The sequence below is a fragment of the Enhydra lutris genome, unplaced genomic scaffold (assembly GCF_002288905.1).
Source record: "Enhydra lutris kenyoni isolate GAN:26980312 unplaced genomic scaffold, ASM228890v2 scaffoldscaffold83, whole genome shotgun sequence".
Taxonomy (NCBI): Eukaryota; Metazoa; Chordata; class Mammalia; order Carnivora; family Mustelidae; genus Enhydra; species Enhydra lutris.
In genome coordinates this window covers 4748906-4769643 of record NW_019154167.1, presented here as the reverse complement: position 1 = coordinate 4769643, position 20738 = coordinate 4748906, and the positions used below count along the sequence as shown (strand labels likewise).

The 20738-nt window shown below is 37.5% G+C and overlaps 1 protein-coding gene across 2 annotated transcripts in view; it reads left to right on the top strand.

Annotated features, from left to right (window-relative positions):
• LOC111161291 (family with sequence similarity 199, X-linked) overlaps positions 1 to 20506 on the top strand; it is a 33797-nt gene extending 13291 nt beyond the window's left edge. Inside the window, exons 3-6 of one of the 2 annotated variants that reach the window (XM_022524871.1) lie at positions 12539 to 12688; positions 12936 to 13097; positions 15961 to 16098; positions 17533 to 20506. In XM_022524871.1, the coding sequence (XP_022380579.1) occupies positions 12539 to 12688; positions 12936 to 13097; positions 15961 to 16098; positions 17533 to 17703 (621 nt within the window). In that variant the 3' untranslated portion in view covers positions 17704 to 20506. Of the gene's footprint in view, positions 1 to 12538; positions 12689 to 12935; positions 13098 to 15960; positions 16228 to 17532 lie in introns of both variants that reach the window. The other variant, XM_022524870.1, reaches the window with a different exon arrangement.
• Positions 20507 to 20738: the final 232 nt, after the last annotated feature.

Genomic DNA, 20738 nt, shown 5'->3' with positions numbered 1-20738 from the left:
ACTCTTTTCCTACCCCCTTAACCCCCCATGTTGCATCTCCTCTCCCTCATATCAGGGAGATCATATGATAGTTGTCTTTCTCCGATTGACTTATTTTGCTAAGCATGATACCCTCTAGTTCCATCCATGTCGTCGCAAAAGGCAAGATTTCATTTCTTTTGATGGCTGCATAGTATTCCATTGTGTATATATACCACATCTTCTTTATCCATTCGTCTGTTGATGGACATCTAGGTTCTTTCCATAGTTTGGCTATTGTAGACATTGCTGCTATAAACATTCGGGTGCACGTGCCCCTTTGGATCACTACGTTTGTATCTTTAGGGTAAATACCCAGCAGTGCAATTGCTGGGTCATAGGGTAGTTCTATTTTCAACATTTTGAGGAACCTCCATGCTGTTTTCCAGAGTGGTTGCACCAGCTTGCATTCCCACCAACAGTGTAGGAGGGTTCCCCTTTCTCCGCATCCTCGCCAGCATCTGTCATTTCCTGACTTGTTAATTTTAGCCATTCTGACTGGTGTGAGGTGGTATCTCATTGTGGTTTTGATTTGTATTTCCCTGATGCCGAGTGATGTGGAGCACTTTTTCATGTGTCTGTTGGCCATCTGGATGTCTTCTTTGCAGAAATGTCTGTTCATGTCTTCTGCCCATTTCTTGATTGGATTATTTGTTCTTTGGGTGTTGAGTTTGCTAAGTTCTTTATAGATTTTGGACACTAGCCCTTTATCCGATATGTCATTTGCAAATATCTTCTCCCATTCTGTCAGTTGTCTTTTGGTTTTGTCAACTGTTTCCTTTGCTGTGCAAAAGCTTTTGATCTTGATGAAATCCCAATAGTTCATTTTTGCCCTTGCTTCCCTTGCCTTTGGCGATGTTCCTAGGAAGATGTTGCTGCGGCTGAGGTCGAAGAGGTTGCTGCCTGTGTTCTCCTCAAGGATTTTGATGGATTCCTTTCTCACATTGAGATCCTTCATCCATTTTGAGTCTATTTTCGTGTGTGGTGTAAGGAAATGATCCAATTTCATTTTTCTGCATGTGGCTGTCCAATTTTCCCAACACCATTTGTTGAAGAGGCTGTCTTTTTTCCATTGGATATTCTTTCCTGCTTTGTCGAAGATGAGTTGACCATAGAGTTGAGGGTCTATTTCTGGGCTCTCTATTCTGTTCCATTGATCTATGTGTCTGTTTTTGTGCCAGTACCATGCTGTCTTGATGATGACAGCTTTGTAATAGAGCTTGAAGTCCGGAATTGTGATGCCACCAACTTTGGCTTTCTTTTTCAATATTGCTTTGGCTATTCGAGGTCTTTTCTGGTTCCATATAAATTTTAGGATTATTTGTTCCATTTCTTTGAAAAAAATGGATGGTACTTTGATAGGAATTGCATTAAATGTGTAGATTGCTTTAGGTAGCATAGACATTTTCACAATATTTATTCTTCCAATCCAGGAGCATGGAACATTTTTCCATTTCTTTGTGTCTTCCTCAATTTCTTTCATGAGTACTTTATAGTTTTCTGTGTATAGATTCTTAGTCTCTTTGGTTAGATTTATTCCTAGGTATCTTATAGTTTTGGGTGCAATTGTAAATGGGATGGACTCCTTAATTTCTCTTTCTTCTGTCTTATTGTTGGTGTAGAGAAATGCAACTGATTTCTGGGCATTGATTTTATATCCTGACACTTTACTGAATTCCTGTACAAGTTCTAGCAGTTTTGGAGTGGAGTCTTTTGGGTTTTCCACATATAGTATCATATCATCTGCAAAGAGTGATAGTTTGACTTCTTCTTTGCCAATTTGGATGCCTTTAATTTCCTTTTGTTGTCTGATTGCTGAGGCTAGGACTTCTAGTACTATGTTGAATAGCAGTGGTGATAATGGACATCCCTGCCGTGTTCCTGACCTTAGCGGAAAAGCTTTCAGTTTTTCTCCATTGAGAATGATATTTGCGGTGGGTTTTTCATAGATGGCTTTGATAATATTGAGGTATGTGCCCTCTATCCCTACACTTTGAAGAGTTTTGATCAGGAAGGGATGCTGTACTTTGTCAAATGCTTTTTCAGCATCTATGGAGAGTATCATATGGTTCTTGTTCTTTCTTTTATTAATGTGTTGTATCACATTGATTGATTTGCGGATGTTGAACCAACCTTGCAGCCCTGGAATAAATCCCACTTGGTCGTGGTGAATAATCCTTTTAATGTACTGTTGAATCCTATTGGCTAGTATTTTGGCGAGAATTTTTGCATCTGTGTTCATCAAGGATATTGGTCTGTAGTTCTCTTTTTTGATGGGATCCTTGTCTGGTTTTGGGATCAAGGTGATGCTGGCCTCATAAAATGAGTTTGGAAGTTTTCCTTCCATTTCTATTTTTTGGAACAGTTTCAGGAGAATAGGAATTAGTTCTTCTTTAAATGTTTGGTAGAATTCCCCCGGGAAGCCATCTGGCCCTGGGCTTTTGTTTGTTTGGAGATTTTTGATGACTGTTTCAATCTCCTTACTGGTTATGGGCCTGTTCAGGCTTTCTATTTCTTCCTGGTTCAGTTGTGGTAGTTTATATGTCTCTAGGAATGCATCCATTTCTTCCAGATTGTCAAATTTGTTGGCGTAGAGTTGCTCATAGTATGTTCTTATAATTGTCTGTATTTCTTTGGTGTTCGTTGTGATATCTCCTCTTTCATTCATGATTTTATTTATTTGGGTCCTTTCTCTTTTCTTTTTGATAAGTCTGGCCAGGGGTTTATCGATCTTATTAATTCTTTCAAAGAACCAGCTCCTAGTTTCGTTGATTTGTTCTATTGTTTTTTTGGTTTCTATTTCATTGATTTCTGCTCTGATCTTTATGATTTCTCTTCTCCTGCTGGGTTTAGGGTTTCTTTCTTGTTCTTTCTCTAGCTCTTTTAGGTGTAGGGTTAGGTTGTGTACCTGAGACCTTTCTTGTTTCTTGAGAAAGGCTTGTACCGCTATATATTTTCCTCTCAGGACTGCCTTTGTTGTGTCCCACAGATTTTGAACCGTTGTGTTTTCATTATCATTTGTTTCCATGAATTTTTTCAACTCTTCTTTAATTTCCTGGTTGACCCATTCATTCTTTAGAAGGATGCTGTTTAGTCTCCATGTAATTGGGTTCTTTCCAAATTTCCTCTTGTGATTGAGTTCTAGCTTCAGAGCATTGTGGTCTGAAAATATGCAGGGAATGATTCCAATCTTTTGATAACGGTTGAGACCTGATTTAGGACCGAGAATATGATCTATTCTGGAGAATGTTCCATGTGCACTAGAGAAGAATGTGTATTCTGTTGCTTTGGGATGAAATGTTCTGAATATATCTGTGATGTCCATCTGGTCCAGTGTGTCATTTAAGGCCTTGATTTCCTTGTTGATCTTTTGCTTGGATGATCTGTCCATTTCAGTGAGGGGAGTGTTAAAGTCCCCTACGATTATTGTATTATTGTCGATGTGTTTCTTTAATTTTGTTATTAATTGGTTTATATAGTTGGCTGCTCCCACGTTAGGGGCATAGATATTTATAATTGTTAGATCTTCTTGTTGGACAGTTCCTTTGAGTATGATATAGTGTCCTTCCTCACCTCTTATTATAGTCTTTGGCTTAAAATCTAATTGATCTGATATAAGGATTGCCACTCCTGCTTTCTTCTGATGTCCATTAGCATGGTAAATTCTTTTCCACCCCCTCACTTTAAATCTGGAGGTGTCTTCAGGTTTAAGATGAGTTTCTTGTAGGCAACATATAGATGGGTTTTGTTTTTTTATCCATTCTGATACCCTGTGTCTTTTGATTGGGGCATTTAGCCCATTAACATTCAGGGTAACTATTGAGAGATATGAATTTAGTGCCATTGTATTGCCTGTAAGGTGACTGTTATTGTATATTGTGTCTGTTCCTTTCTGATCTACTACTTTTAGGGTCTCTCTTTGCTTAGAGGACCCCTTTCAATATTTCCTGTAGAGCTGGTTTGGTACTTGCAAATTCTTTCAGTTTTTGTTTGTCCTGGAAGCTTTTAATCTCTCCTTCTATTTTCAATGATAGCCTAGCTGGATATAGTATTCTTGGCTGCATGTTTTTCTCGTTTAGTACTCTGAATATATCATGCCAGCTCTTTCTGGCCTGCCAGGTCTCTGTGGATAAGTCTGCTGCCAATCTAATATTTTTACCATTGTACGTTACAGACTTCTTTTCCCGGGCTGCTTTCAGGATCTTCTCTTTGTCACTAAGACTTGTAAATTTTACTATTAGGTGACGGGGTGTGGACCTATTCTTATTGATTTTGAGGGGGGTTCTCTGAACCTCCTGGATTTTGATGCTTGTTCCCTTTGCCATATTGGGGAAATTCTCTCCAATAATTCTCTCCAATATACCTTCTGCTCCCCTCTCTGTTTCCTCTTCTTCTGGAATCCCAATTATTCTAATGTTGTTTCGTCTTATGGTGTCACTTATCTCTCGAATTCTCCCCTCATGGTCCAGTAGCTGTTTGTCCCTCTTTTGCTCAGCTTCTTTATTCTCTGTCATTTGGTCTTCTATATCGCTAATTCTTTCTTCTGCCTCATTTATCCTAGCAGTGAGAGCCTCCATTTTTTATTGCACCTCATTAATAGCTTTTTTGATTTCAACTTGGTTAGATTTTAGTTCTTTTATTTCTCCAGAAAGGGCTTTTATATCTCCCGAGAGGGTTTCTCTAATATCTTCCATTCCTTTTTCAAGCCCGGCTAGAACCTTGAGAATCTTCATTCTAAACTCTAGATCTGACATATTACCAATGTCTGTATTGATTAGGTCCCTAGCCTTTGGTACTGCCTCTTGTTCTTTTTTTTGTGGTGAATTTTTCCGCCTTGTCATTTTGTCCAGATAAGAGCAGATGAAGGAGCAAGTAAAATACTAAAAGGGTGGCAACAACCCCAGGAAAATATGCTTTAGCCAAATCAGAAGAGATCCCAAATCGTGAGGGGGAGAAAGGGGAAAAAAAGAGGTTCAGAAAGAAGGAAAAAAAAAAAAGAGAGAGAGAAAAAAGAAAAAAAAAAAGAAAAAAAAAAATAAAAAAAAAAAAACAAAAAAAAAAAAAAATATAAAAAGGAAAAAAATATATATATATATTAGATAAACTAGTTAAAAAACGTTAAAAAAGAAAAGGGTAAAAGTTAAAAAAATTTAGCAGAAGAAGAAAAATAAATTGAAAAAAAAAAAAAAAAAAAAGAAAAAAAATTAAATTAACTGCAAGGCTAAAGAATCATGGGGAGAAAGCCATGAGTTCCGTGCTTTGCTTTCTCCTCCTTTGGAATTCTGCTGCTCTCCTTGGTATTGAAACTGTACTCCTTGGTAGGTGAACTTGGTCCTGGTTGGGCTTCTTGTTGATCTTCTGGGGGAGGGGCCTGTTGTAGTGATTCTCAAGCAACTTTGCCCCGGGCGGAGTTGCACCGCCCTTACCCGGGGCCGGGCTGTGTAATCCGCTCGGGTTTGCTTTCGGGAGCTTTTGTTCCCTGAGCGCTTTCCGTAGAGTTCCGGAGGGCGGGAATGAAGATGGCGGCCTCCGGGTCTCCGGCCCGGAGGAGCCGAGAGCCCGGGGCCCCACTCCTCAGTGCGCCCTCAGAGAACAGCGCCGATTTACTCCCGTCACCCTGCCTCCGGCCGCGCTCCGAGCTGACCGAGCCTGCGACCGGTTCAAGGTAACCCCGAGCTTAGAGCTTACTCCTCGGCTCTGTCTCTGTAGCCGGCTTCCCCGTTCTAATACCTGTAAGCTCTGCGACACTCAGACACCCCCGATCCTTCTGTGACCCTGCGGGACCTGAGGCCACGCTGACCCTGCGTGGGCTTCCCTCCGGTTAAGCCTCTGGAGCGATGTCCCTCAGCGGAACAGACTTTTAAAAGTCCCGATTTTGTGCTCCATTGCTCCGCCGCTTGCCGGGAGCCGGCCCCTCCCCCCGCGGTCTATCTTCCCGTCGCTTTGGATTCACTTCTCCGCCAGTCCTACCTTTCAGAAAGTGGTTGATTTTCTGTTTCTAGAGTTGCTGTTCTTCTTCTCTTCGATCTCCCGTTGGATTTGTAGGTGTTTGCAGTCTTTAGATAAGCTATCTAGCTGATCTCCCGCTACCTGAAGTAGTCTCAGCCTGCTACTTCTCCGCCATCTTGACTCCTCCCACCCAGAATTGTTTTCTTAATTTCATTTTTGCATTGTTCATTGCTAGTGTGTAGAAATAAAACTGATTTTTGTATATTGATTTTTTTTATCCTACCACTTTGCTGAACTCATTTGTTAGCTTAAATGATTATTTTTCTCTGTGTGGATTCTTTAGATTTTCTGTGTTTTAAATCTTGTCATCTGTGAATAGAGATAGGCTTTCTTCTTCCTTTCTAGTCTGGGTAGCTCTTTCTTTCCTTGCTTAGTTCCCCTGGCTAGATGGCCAGTGCAGTGTTGAATAGAAGTTGCAGAAATGGGCATCCTTGTCTTTTCTGATCTTAAGAGAGAAGCATTCAGTTTTTCACCATTGAGCATAATGGTAGCTGTAGGTTTTTCATAAATGCCTTTCATCATATTAAGGAATTTCCCTTCTACTCCTAGTTTGTTCATTATTTTTATCTGAAAGAACTATTTTGATTTTGTCAAATGCTTTTTCTGCATTTATTGAGACGATCATGATGTACTACATTGACTTTTGTATGTTGACCCACCCTTATGTTCCTGGAATAAATCTGAATTGGTCATGTTTTATGTTCTTTTTAATATGCTGCTGCATTTCATTTGTTAGTATTTTGTTGAGAATTTTTGCATCTGCATTCTTAAGGGATATTGGTCTGTAGTTTTCTTGTGATGTCTTTGTATTGCTTTGGCCTCATAGAATGGGTTAGGAAGTATTCCTTTCTCTTCTGGATAATGTACTGTAATACAGTTTTCTCATTTAACATATAAACTTTTTCATGACCTTCATAATAACTCTTTTAGTGACTGTATAATATTCCTGGTACTTTTCCTGGCACTGTACTATTCCTGGTGCCAGAAATTGTGAGACCATTCCCCTTTTACATCTGTTTCAAAATTTTTTCTACTACTGGTAACACAGCAGTAAACATCTTTGTGTGGTTACCTTTTTATTCTGTGCCTCATTTTTTTAAGTGCACACTTTGTATTTAAAATCAGATTGTGCTGAGTGAAATAAGTCAAGCAGAGAGTCAATTATCATATGGTTTCGCTTATTTGTGAAGCATAAGGAGTAACACGGAGGACATTGGGAGATGGAGAGGAGAAGGGAGTTGGGGGAAATTGGAGGGGGAGACGAACCATGAGAGACTGTGAACTCTGAAAAACAATCTGAGGGTTTTGGAGGGGCGGGGAGTGGGAGGTTGGGTGAGCCTGGTGGTGGGTATCATGGAGGGCGCATATTGCATGGAGCACTGGGTGTGGTGCATAAACAATGAATTCTGGAACACTAAAAAGAAATTAAAAAAATAAATAAAAAAAATAAAATAAAACCAGACTACTACAAAGATTCTTTTTTTTTTTTTTTTTAGTCCAAGATTATCCACACATGGAAGTTGTAATTAGGAATCAGATAATCGACCCTGGTGGTTGCAATTTTTTTTTATAAACATATAATGTATTTTTATCCCCAGGGGTACAGGTCTGTGAATCGCCAGGTTTACACACTCGCAGCACTCACCATAGCACATACCCTCCCCAATGTCCATAACCCCACCTCCCTCTCCTTCCCCCCTCCCCCCAGCAACCCTCAGTTTGTTTTGTGAGATTTAGAGTCACTTATGGTTTGTCTCCCTCCCGATCCCATCTTGTTTCATTTATTCACAAAGATTCTTAATAAAGATAATTGGATGGAGTTCTGATAATTTTGAGAATTATTTTTTCTGATTATTTTCTTTGATTTAGAGTTCTTATCTATAATGTTACAAAGTGGCAGATTTTTAAAATTTTAATTGCTGATTTCTTTACTCATTTCATGCATAGTTAGAGTGGAAAACTATCCCCAACTACTCACTATTAATGCACATGACTGACTAGAACATTGGAATAAAAACGAGGCCTGCCTTAGTAATGTGTTTCCCCACTTCTGAAAGTGGAGTGTGGGTACTCTGTTACCATGGATATTTGCTATTTAAATATTCTGAAAGGTTTAAAATGATCTCTTGTCTTTGTGGGACCTTGTACTGATGTGCAGTAAATTATCTAAGAAGATAATTACAAATTATATGTTAGGATTAATATAGATTAAAATTGTTAACTATAACTTAAAAATTGCTAGTACCTCTGTTGTGATTAAAAACTACATTTAAATCTTTTTAACAGATGTTTCAGTTACTACTAAAGTAAATATAAAGGATTCATGGATTCTCTGGGAAGAGAAATACTAACTACTTGATAAGGCAGGATTTTAACCTTACAGTGAAGTAGCATCAAAGCATTTTGCTTTTTAAATAGTCTTCTTTGCTTGCAGTCCTTTTATTATTAAAGCTCTATTTGACTAGTGTTAGAGCTTGAGAAATTATTTTACTGTTGAGCAGGGAACCATAGAAAATTTAAAGAGTGAGTAATTCAGCTGTCACACTTGAAACCTAAAGGTGCAATTTGAAACTACACATCAGTTGTTACAGAAATGAGCTTACTCATAAAATTTTGCTGCATACTTCAGAAGATATGGCAGAGGTTTGATTTAATTTTCCCTACTTGTCACAATTACTGATTATAATATATACTAAATATTATTGTCCATGAAAAATATGGAATAAGAATTATTAAACATTTTTAGCTTGAGATATAAAATGGAAAATTGCTTGTGTAATAAATATACAGGAGCTCATACAGTTAATTCTGATGTACATCTGCAGCTCTGATCCCATATCTCCAGTTGACTACTTGACATTTTCACTTGGATGACCTTATTATTTAATGTACCTATTATCTGATGCCGAATCCTTGATCAGTAATGTAACTTCCAATTACAGTGTTTCCATGGAAAAAAATAGACTCCATTTTGTGACATGTCTTACAGTGTAGTGAAAAATGAGTGTTGTCATTTTGAAGGACATTTGCACTTGATTCTTTCATTATCACTACAAACTTTCCATATTCAATCGTGTTCTTCTCTCATTCCAAACTACCTGCAAGGCAAGACATCCCAGCATAGTTGAAAGCACCAGACTTGTGTTCCACTTTGGATACTGGCACTAGTCATAATAACCCTCCATAGACATCATTTTTCCTTATTCGTAGAATGAGGGTGTTGGACTAGAAGATCTATAATATCGCCTCAGGTCTCTTGCTATAAAAAATTGAGGTCTTTTAAGTGCATTACCCTGTATGAGTTGTATGACTGAAATGTGGCCAGTTCTTCTGGTTTCAACAAATGGTCATCTATCATCCATTCAGTTATCAAACAGTCTTGTCTGGGCATCTGGCTGTTTCAGTCAGAAGAGCATGTGACTCTTGATCCCAAGGTTGTGAGTTTGAGCACCATGTTGTGTGTTGAGATAACTTAAAAATAAAATCTTATAAAAAAGCCTTGTAAATCATTTTTCGTTTGAAATTCTCCCTATTTATTCTCATTTTTCTTCACATTTTTTGTTTATTTTAGTCTAAGTCTAGATCAAATAAGAACTTCCTGTCTGATTTCCAGTCTTTCCTTATTCTATTTTGTCCCTATACTGCTTTTTAACTTATCTTCCTCAAGACTAATTTCATCAAGTTACTTCTACTTAGAAAATGTTACTGGCCTACTTCTGCATATCATGTAACAGCTTGTTCATCCATTGAGCTTTCAGTCCCCCAGCACTGATTTTCCGTTTTAATTATATTAGGCTCCTTATCCTCAACCTACTTTTTAAAAAAAATTATGGTTTTACCAAGTTATTCTCCTTACTTGAATGTCTTCTCCTTTTGCACATTCTGTGATTCTGAGAGTACCTTGTGAAATTTCAGCCACTTTAGCAATATGTGGCATTCTCTAATGGCTTATGCTACCTTTTATCAGGGTACAAAACAATAGAAAGAGATGGGAAAAGGAAGACATCTGTTTATTGAGTGTTGCCTTGTGCCAGGCCTATCACCTCATTTAAATTTCTCAGCAATCCTTTGAGATGGGTGACATTAACCATAACTCTGGGGCTCAAAGAAGCAAACTAACCTCCACAGGATCACATGGCTAGTGAGCAGCAGAACTGGGATTTGAACTCTGGCATCTTTTCACTTCTCCCTGAAAAAAAAATTAGCCAAAGAACCACTAGTTGCCCTCTTTACCCCACCCCCACCCCCAACATACACATAAACAGAACCAAAGGCACAAATATAAGTGCTTAACATATACTCTGTTAACTAGCAGATGTTCACTAAAGATTTAGGTGGAAATTGTTCTTAAATTTTGAGAGTATACATATTTTGATAGTGCCATTACCTAATATATCAAAGGAGCTTGAAGTAGGGGAGGATTTTCATCTGATATGAACGGTTTCATTTTGTTTTAGGAACCCCAGGGAGCTCTTTAATGTAGTAGTGTTGTGATTTGAAGTCTTTCAAAAGGAAAATAGCAAAATATTTTCTTTTTTGACATTAAAGACTGAAAGATGGCCTTCATCTATGCATTCAGCAATCATGCTTTCATGACACTGACTAGATATAATAGATTACATCAAGGCTAAGAGTGAATGAACAATTAAAGCAGTGTTAGTTAATGAGATTTTTAATGGAAGTCATACAAATTGTTGGTAGTCATTTATATACTTGGGCTCATCAGTGACTGTTAAAATGAAAATGTGGTTTTTAACAGTAGTAGCTTAGACAATTTCATTCTAAGCATTATGGTCACCTTGCATGGTGATCAGCCCCATTTTTGTATCATTGTTTGTTAGTCCCTTCTGTATAATTGACTCCCCATTGCCTGGTCCCCTTGTAGCTCTTCTAAGCTTTAATCCTGCAGCTTTAACTCACAGCTAGATATTTCTCTTGATGACCTGTCATTTCAAACCGGGCATTTGTCATTTGCCATTTTGTATAATTGTATGTTTGTGTTATAATACTATCTTCCCCAGTGGAGTATAAAGTTTTTGTACAAGGACCATGACTTAAAATCCTTTGACTCCCATGTACCTATTAATGAGTGCTCCAGGGAGAGTAGGAGACCAGATGTGTGTGATTGCAATAATCTTCATGGCTAAAGTAGCTTTTCTCTTTTGGTAACTTCAAAAGCCTAGTAATCATCTGGAGTTCAGATGCAATTGCACAGGACAATAACAACAAAAAGGTAGTATTTTGTACCTTGTAAAAATGAAAGAATTATCTTTGAAAATTATGTACTCCTTGTAGAAGAAATTATGTTTCTGATGAATGACTTAAACTTATTTATTTTTAAAAGTTTATTTAAGTATCTCTCTACACCCAGTGTGGGGCTGAAACTCACCACCCTGAGATCAAGTGTTGCATGTTTCTCCAACCGAGCCAGCCAGGTGTCCCTAAACACATTTATTTAAAATTAAACCCATTCTGACTTTTGGAGGTGATAGATAGTTTTTTACCCTGATTGTGGTGATGGTTTTATGGTTGTATGCATATGTCCAAAGTTCTCAAATTATATATATTAGATATGTACTCTTCTTTGTATCACTTACAACTCAAGATAGCTGTTAAAAAATGAAATCCATTCTGTTTTTTTTAAGGGAATTTTTTTTTTTAATTTAACAGAAGAGATCACAAGTAGGCAGAGAGAGAGGAGGAAACAGGCTCCCCACTGAGCAGAGAGCCCGATGCGGGGCTCGATCCCAGGACCCTGGGACCCCGGGACCATGACCTGAGCCGAAGGCAGAGGCCTCAACCCACTGAGCCACCCAGGCACCCCATTCTAACTGGTTTTTATTAGGCAGTGTAAAATTTTAGCACATTTATTTGGTGTTCATCTCACTTTAAATAGATTTTCTGTGTATCAGACTTGCTTGCTTTTCTCCTTGGTCTACATGTTGTCTCAGCATTTTTCTAATTTTTCTAAAAGTTTTTCTAATTTTTCAAATAATTCTGATCTTTAAAGTGGTTTGCTCTGTATTAACAGCATATTTTAAATTATTTTAATTGCCTTGTTGTTGATACTGAGTTAAGCACAAGGGCCATGGTTTGTCTTTATATTGACAGTGTCTCCAGCATAGTGTTGGGCAAAGAGCCAGGTCATGACAGATCACTCTCATCTCCTGAGATGGAGACCAGTGTTCCTCATTCATCATGCTGTTGAGCCCTAGCCTACATTCACACCATGAAATAAAAACCCTAAGGGTGATTGACTCTTAAGTTAGCATTTTATTAACAAGTCTTGATTATGATTTTCAGCTTTTGGAAAATATTGAATAAATGACTGTATACAAAGACTATGTTGATATTGCTGCTTTGTCTAAAATAGGAGCAAATCAGAATTAATGTCTTCTCTTTCTGTATTTGTCATTAAAAAGTCATTTTAATCAATGTGAAATATGTTGTGGGATTTAAAATGTATTTTTGAAAAATTTTGCTTTTCCTACCCCTTCTTATTTTTATAAAGTTACCAGGCAGTGACATTGCCAGTGGGAGTGATGTACTTTCTGATGTCATACCCAGTATTCCGAGTTCACCTTGCCTGCTTCCTAAAAAGAAAAATAAGCATCGGAATTTAGATGAACTTCCTTGGAGTGCAATGACAAACGATGAGCAGGTAGGGATCTTGATGTTCTTAATTGAAAGCATATATGTGGAGACTCTGGAAAGCTCAATGTATTGCCTATATAAAGCTACTGGGTAAATATGGATTGCTTTGTACAGTCTGAGTGGGGGCTTTAACTGTTTTGTAGGGAACGAATATCACGTTAAGTGCTTTTGATATTTGAAACATTATAAATGACACACTAAAATATTAGAGGTTTTGGCACTGATCTTGTTTATTATAATTTTTTATCACATAGGTGGAATATATTGAGTATCTGAGTCGTAAAGTCAGTACAGAGATGGGTCTTCGGGAGCAACTTGATATTATAAAAATAATTGATCCTTCTGCTCAAATTTCCCCTACAGACAGTGAGTTTATTATTGAACTTAACTGTCTCACAGATGAAAAACTTAAGCAGGTATGTAAAGAAAATACAAATTTTACAGCTAAGAAAATGTTAAGAAAATCATTATTTTATAGTATGTAGACTTGAATAATATTTTAAAATACACAAATAATTAAGGTCCAAATCACTGCTATGAAATGTAATATGGGAAAAAATGGTGGCAGTAATTCAGAGTACATGGTTGTAAGGTTTTAGGTGCATCTCACCTGGCAGTGCCTTTCTGGGATCATGTGGATCTAGAACCTTCTTTTTAGTTGTGTAGGCTTTGCAACTTAATTTTACCACTTAAGGGGTGGTTATGCTATTTATTCTAATTCACCTTAAAAACGAGTGATTGACAGAATCAGAATACTGATTATTGAGGGCTATCTATACTTGAGTGAACATCTGAATTTGGGGATTTGAGTTGTCTTATGGAGTAATTGAGGCTGGCTAGGGTAAAATGTAATTTTCCTTTTGCTATGCTGAAATATACATTTCTGGTGTCTTCTAAATAGTCTGTACTGCTCTGGTTTTTTTTTGGTACATAGTTGAATGAATACTTATGTTCTCATTTTTTAAAAGTTTTGCATTTATCATCATTTATAAAAATTTTATTTCAGTATTTCTCTCAACAGGTATACTATAATTTTCTACATTCCAGCTCATTTTTCAATAGTATTGAAATTGGACCTTCCATTTGAAGACAGTTACCATGGGCCCCTAGCTAAGATTTAGGAAACACCCTAATCTTAGATATAATCAGCAACTTACTTAAATCATATTGAAACCTTTAAAAAAATGCCAAATCTGATTTGTTTTAAGGTTAATTTCTCTGAGCATTTTCTTTTTTTTTTTTTTTTTTTTTAAGATTTATTTATTTATTTGAGAGCGAGTGAGCAAGCAGCAGGTGGGGCAGTGGGAGGAGAAAGAAACCAGCAGAGGGCATGCTCAGTGCAGAGCCTAACTCAAGACTTGATATCATGACCCTGAGATCATGACCTGAGCTAAAACCAAGAGTTGGACACTTAACCAACTGCCACCCAGGCGCCCCCGAGTGATTTTTTATAATCCTAAATTCTGGAGGCCTATAGCCTTCCATTTGCTGATTATATTTTATATGTTTTAAAATAAAGCTCTATAATATATATTCTAGAATTCTGAACACTGTCAATTTTTCTGGTACTTGTTTCTACATTTAGAGATTTCTCTCATCCTTTATAGTCTACTTATGTATCTCTCTAGCACTTTTTTATTTGATTTATTTATTTAACAATATTAAGTATCTATTAAATATTAGGATACAAAACAGTTTAAAAATGATCCTTGTCTTCACAGAGCCTACAACTCAAGAAAAAGCCAAACAGATCAACCTAGTTTATAGTCCAGGTTCACAAGTGTGTATTCAATAAATGTTATTTTTATTTCTTTATAATTAGTTTTTTATTGTCACTATTATTTAAGCATCTATTACAATCCAAGTTCTTTTTTTGGTACATTCATCAAAAGCAAGAAATTAACATAGACACAGTACTATTAAATAATCTACAGACTGTATTTAGATTACACCAGTTTTTCAGCTAATGTCTTTTTTTTTAAAGATTTTATTTATTTGACAGAGCTCACAAGCAGGCAGAGGCAGGCAGAGAGAGAGGAAGGAAAGCAGGCTCCCACTGAGCAGAGAGCCCGATGCGGGGCTCAATCCCAGGACCCTGGGATTATGACCCAAACTGGAGGCAGAAGCTTTAACCCACTGAGCCACCCAGGCACCCCTAAGCTAATGTCTTGTTTTATCCCAGGATCCAATCCAACATTTTTTTTACAGTTTTTATTTAAATCCCAGTTAGTTAACATACAGTGTAATATTAGTTTCAGGTGTATAGTTGAGTGATTCAACACCTTCATACAATACCCTGTGCTCCTCATAAGTGCCCTCCTTAATTCCCATCCCCTCCCCCTCCTCCCCTCTGGTAACCATCAGTGTATTCTCTATAGTTAAGAGTCTGTTTCTTGGTTTTCCTCTCTCACTTATCTTGTTTCTTAAGTTCCATGTATGAGTGAAATCATATGGTATTTGTCTTCCTCTGACTTATTTCACTTAGCATAATACTCTCTAGCTCCATCCATGTCATTGCAAATGGCAAGATTTCATTCTTTTTGATGGCTGAGCAATACTCTATTATATATATACATACTCCATCTTCTTTATCCATTCATTGGTTGATGGACATTTAGGCTCTTTCCATAATTTGGCTGCTGTTGATAATGCTGGTTTAAACATGGTGGGGGAGCATGTATCCCTTCAAATTAGTATTTTTGTATTCTTTGGGTAAATACCTGGTAGCGCAATTGCTAGATCATGGGGTAGCCCTATTTTTAGCTTTTGGTGGCACCTCCATTCTGTTTTCCAGAATGGCTGCATCAGTTTGCATTCCCACCAACAGTGCAGGAGGGTTCCCCTTTCTCCACATCCTCGCCAACACTTGATGTTTCTTGTGTTGTTGATTTTAGCCATTCTAACAGGTTTGAGGTGCTACCTCTGTAGGTTTTTTGTAAGAGTTTTTTTTATTTATTTGAGGGAGAGAGTGAGCAAAGGAGAGAGAGAGAAAACACAGCAAGGGGGAGGAGCAGAGGGAGAAGTAGACTCCCCACTGAGCAGGGAGCCCAGATTGGTGCTTGATCCCAAGACTCCAGGATAATGACCTGAGCCGAAGGCACACCATTAACTGACTTAGCCACCCAGACGCTATTCAATGTAGTTTTGATTTTCATTTCCCTGATGAGTACATCTGTAGCACTTCTGATAATGTCTTACATTATGTACAATATCCTTTTTGCCAGTATTTTGAGGGAGAATATTGAGGAATGACACTGACCAGTTTTTGTGTGTTCCAAGGTCAGAAACTATATCAAGGAGCATAGCCCTCGCCAACGGCCTGCAAGAGAGGCCTGGAAGAGAAGCAACTTTAGTTGTGCAAGCACCAGTGGAGTGAGCGGGGCCAGTGCCAGTGCCAGCAGCAGCAGTGCCAGCATGGTCAGTTCTGCAAGCAGCAGTGGGTCCAGTGTTGGAAACTCTGCTTCAAACTCCAGTGCCAACATGAGTCGAGCACACAGTGACAGCAACTTGTCTGCAAGTGCAGCAGAGCGGATTCGGGATTCAAAAGTAAAATGTCTAATCAATACAAAACTTTACCTTTCAATATTAACATTAGTACTCCTTCGTATAAATTTCTTGAAGAGTTAAAATTATCTTGCTCTCTGAATGCCTGTGGGTTTTGGCTTTAATTGAACAAGCAGGATAGTCTGCTACTGAGTAAAGCCCTTCTGGCTGAGTGCTTTGAAATACTGTTTTGGCCCACAGCTGTATCACATACAATTTTACCTGATTTTTGTGTCTGTTTTAAGTAAGATAAATTGATGGAAATAGTGAGTCTCAAGATTGCAGTGCTGGCTGCAACTCACTACTGAGCGGATCTCACTATGTTGCTGATGTTGCTGTCTATTAGCTCCTAAGAATGTTCTGCATGTCGCCCGTGTGCGCACGCGTGTGTGTGTGTGTATTAAATGTTTTCTTAGTGTTTTAATCTCGAATGTTTGTTCTTAGATCTTTTAAAAATACAATAACACCTCTAATTTCTGTCTCTTTACAGTTGAAGAATTCTTTGTAATACTTTTGGGCACATAAAAAAATAGGGAGGTTTAATAAGTGTCTTTAGAATGGTTTTGTGATGCTTAGGTAAGTTCGGTTCCTTGCAGTGGTGACAGTTTGGAGCCAACTTAAGGATAAAAAAGGTATCTCTGTAACTCTTAACGGAACCCAGTGGGTGACTAGGAGATACACATTCCTTCCTTCCCAGGCTCTTACCAAAGTAGCAGAAACATAGCCAGCTTTGTTGGTTGCCAGGGGATTCCTCTGGATATGTGGTCATTCCTTTTTTCCATCAGTTTACCACTGACAAGGAATGGAGTACCCACTGGGTTTCTAATGGGCTTTTAAGATGGTATTTGCCTAATGTGGAAAAGACATGATTCTTTCCCAGCCATTGTAAAATTGCTAGTGCTTTTGGATGAAAAACACCTTAAAAGTGTAAGCATTAGAGATATTGGCAATGGTCTCTACATTGGTATTCAGTATTGTTTATTATGTGTTCACTCTGCAGTTACACCAATGTACCTTAATTTTGAAAAAAAAAAACAAACTTTGAAATGACTGATTATCCATAACTAGGCAAAATGATCAGGTTTCAGTTCTTCCTAAGCTTCACGGGTCAAATAGTATAAAAATAAAATCTTGAAGAATCATTTTCCAATCTAAGCCAATGGCTCACTTACTGGAACCAGGATCATCCTGCAGAGGAATTTGGACATCTCCAGAGATCCTGAAAATACAGAATTTGATCCATAAAATATTCTGGGATGGATATGCCAGAATTGAATCTTACTGATTTAGAAATTTTTATTTTGACAGAAGCGATCCAAGCAGCGGAAGTTACAGCAGAAGGCTTTACGCAAGAGGCAGCTGAAAGAGCAGAGGCAGGCCCGGAAGGAGAGGCTCAGTGGGCTCTTCCTTAATGAAGAAGTGCTGTCCTTGAAAGTGACTGAGGAAGACCACGAAGCAGATGTAGATGTTTTGATGTAATAAGGGTGAATTTATCAGCGGTCTTTCTAAGTATTTAAGTATTCTACCCTTTTATTTGTTTACATGCATCTTGACCAAACTTTTGGTTAGGGCTGTGCTGATGTACTATTAATAATTTAGGCCAGTGCTTCTCAGCAGGTGGTCCCCGGACCAGCAGCTTCAGCATCACCTGAGAAGTTGTTAGAAATGCATACTGCCAGGCCCCATTTCAGATGCAGTGAATCAGAAACCATGGGGGAGGGGCGCCCAGCATTGTGTTTTAACAAGCACCAGGTTATTCTGCTGCACCCAGCTCTCATTTAAAGAACCACTAATTTAGTAAATGTCTTGACTATTTAGACTTTAGGGTGGTTTAAGTGGGCTTTTTCAAGAACTAGTACTTTCACAGTTAAGGAAATTTCAAGGTACTGCTGGCAAGTAGTTTATTATGTCAGTATAGGTACATACATAGTGATCATAATTCAGTTTGCTTTTTAATGTTACAGTTCCTTTGTTTGCTTTTTCTAAAGGGCCATAGTATAATTCTCAATTCCTAGTGAAAATCTTTTTTTGAGGTTGTGGGGATTGGGTGTGGATTGCTGTTTACAATAGTGCCTTCATTAGGTTTAGTTCTGTTTTCATTTGTTATTAACTTAAAGGTTTAATAACAGGCCCTAATGTCTTTTCTGTTAGGTTTGTTTGTTTTTCACTTAATGTAAATTTAGAATCCTACTGTAAGTGATGACTACTGAGGAAATAATGTTACTAGTAGTTGAACTTCAGACTTGATGCTATATTGATTAATATTCAAATGGAGAAAGCAAATAAACAAAACCTATTCTGCTTTTCTGCTGCTTTTTGAAATTTTAGGCTGTGAAGCTGTCTCAAAGGCAGAAACTATGTCTTTTCTTTTTGTAGGTCATTTTTTCCCCAGCACAGCTCTAATTTTTAAATATTTGGTATAACAGCTTCTGGCATGTGAACAGGTTAATGTTCAAAGTTAACTAAAGAAAACCCTAACAGTTCTCCTGAACTTCTCTATAAATCATTTAGAAATACACAGAGCAGTGAGATAAAGAAAAGAAACTGTAGCTTGTTGGTTATTAATAGAAGTCTAATTTTAGATGTGAAATCATGGAGTTTCTTTAAATGTTTTCATGGAGAGTTTGTTATCATGAATATTAGAAGTAGTGTGATTCCTTTTCTTCTGCCACATGTTAAATGTCTTTAAACATTCACATGGGTTAAAGAAGATGGAAACTGATACTACTGACAATCAAGCTGCTTTCTGACTTCCATGATTTTCTTTTTATTGTGGATAACTTGGGAGGTAATCATGAGTCTGTAGCAGGAGTTGTAATCAATATTTTTTTAAACTCTAGAGTCAAAGGTTGATAGGATTTTTACTTTTTTTAACTTTATCATATCAAGTTATTCATTAAGAAAGAGGTGGATTTAAATTCTTAATTCTCAGTTGATATAAAGGCTTAAGCTTTGCTTACAATCATGTGTTTTGAAAACTTGATTTTACTTTAGTTCTTGAAGATTAAACAATTGAAACTGAGGATGAAAACTGATGAATTGCAGCTTTGCTGAGGTCTGTGGTATGGTAGATTTTGAAGAGTACTAAACTCATACTTAAAAATTTTACTAAAATGAAATTATGTGTATATGGTTATCAGTTGGAGTACTCCCTCTGAATTTCGACTTACCCCTTCTTTGATGCTCCTAACCAGCCTTAGAGGGCCCAAAAGGAGCTTGAGGTCAGACCCCAGAATACTTTGAGGAAGGTGGAAAAGGGTCAACCTCGTGTTTTTCCCTTCCAAGTATAGGAGGAGTAAAAGAGAAGAGCAAATACAGCTGAATTTTCAGTCTGCTCTTAGCAAAAGCAAAATTCCCAGAGAATGACTTGTCTGTTCTCTTTACTCACTCTTCCAGGAAAACGGGCCACTTTTGGAGACCATAGAGCAGCATTTATCTGTTAAATACTTGGAAACAATTGGCAGTAACCAGTAAAAGAAAATCCTTGGAAACAATTGGCAGTAACCAGTAAAAGAAAATCCTAACAGGGTCATGATATAATAAGACCAATTTTTCCACTCCGAACAATCACATATTCTTATTACCTTAGATTTAACTTGTCACTATTAAACAAGTTTACCAAAGCACCACAAAGCCAATTTTAAAAGTTTACAAAGATTTGAGTGTTTATAGTAAAGTATGCCATGAAATTTTATGTAAATCTGGATACACTGTCTTTACAGTACTATAAATTAGAGATTGCCCATAAAGTTGGTTTAGAGGAGGTTGAAAGTAATTCCTCTGATTAAAAGAAAAAAAATAAAAACAACTTGGGTTTGCTTGTGATGTGGAAGAGGAAGATTACAAAGTCTTTTGCCATCTTTTTCCCCATTAAAAAAAACAGCAGTAAAAGACAAAGTTCTCTTGTTTTTGTTAATGTGCTATACTGTGTTTTTTCTGTTTTAATATCTCATGTAGATAATTCAAGTTGGAATTCTTTCTTTCTTGGAATAAGTAATAATTTATTCACTCTGGTATATCTCTGAGTTTAAGACCGATCCAACTCAGTATTTTTTTCTTTTTAAATGTAAATCTAAACTAATCAATTAATAAAAATGTGAGGCTTATTTGCTCCAGTGTCAGTTGTCATCTGTAGAGAATTGACACTGGAGCAAATAAGTTTCTCCACCCCTTTAAACATATCCTTTATTAACTTAGGGCATGATAAAGTTCCCTCAAACTTTTCAAACAACATTTTATTAGAGCTCTTTTTTTTTTAAGATTTTGTTTATTTGCTTAACAGAGAAAGACACAGGGAGAGAGGGAACACAAGTAGGGGGAGTGGGAGAGGAAGAAGCAGGCTTCCTGCCAAGCAGGGAGTCTAATGCGAGGCTCAATCCCAGGACTCTGGGATGACCTGAGCCAAAGGCAGCCGCTTAACTACTGAGTCACCCAGGTGTCCCTATTAGAGATCTTATATGTAAATTTAATTATATCTCAGTAAATCTAGAAAAAAGGAGCTCTTTTAGAAGTCA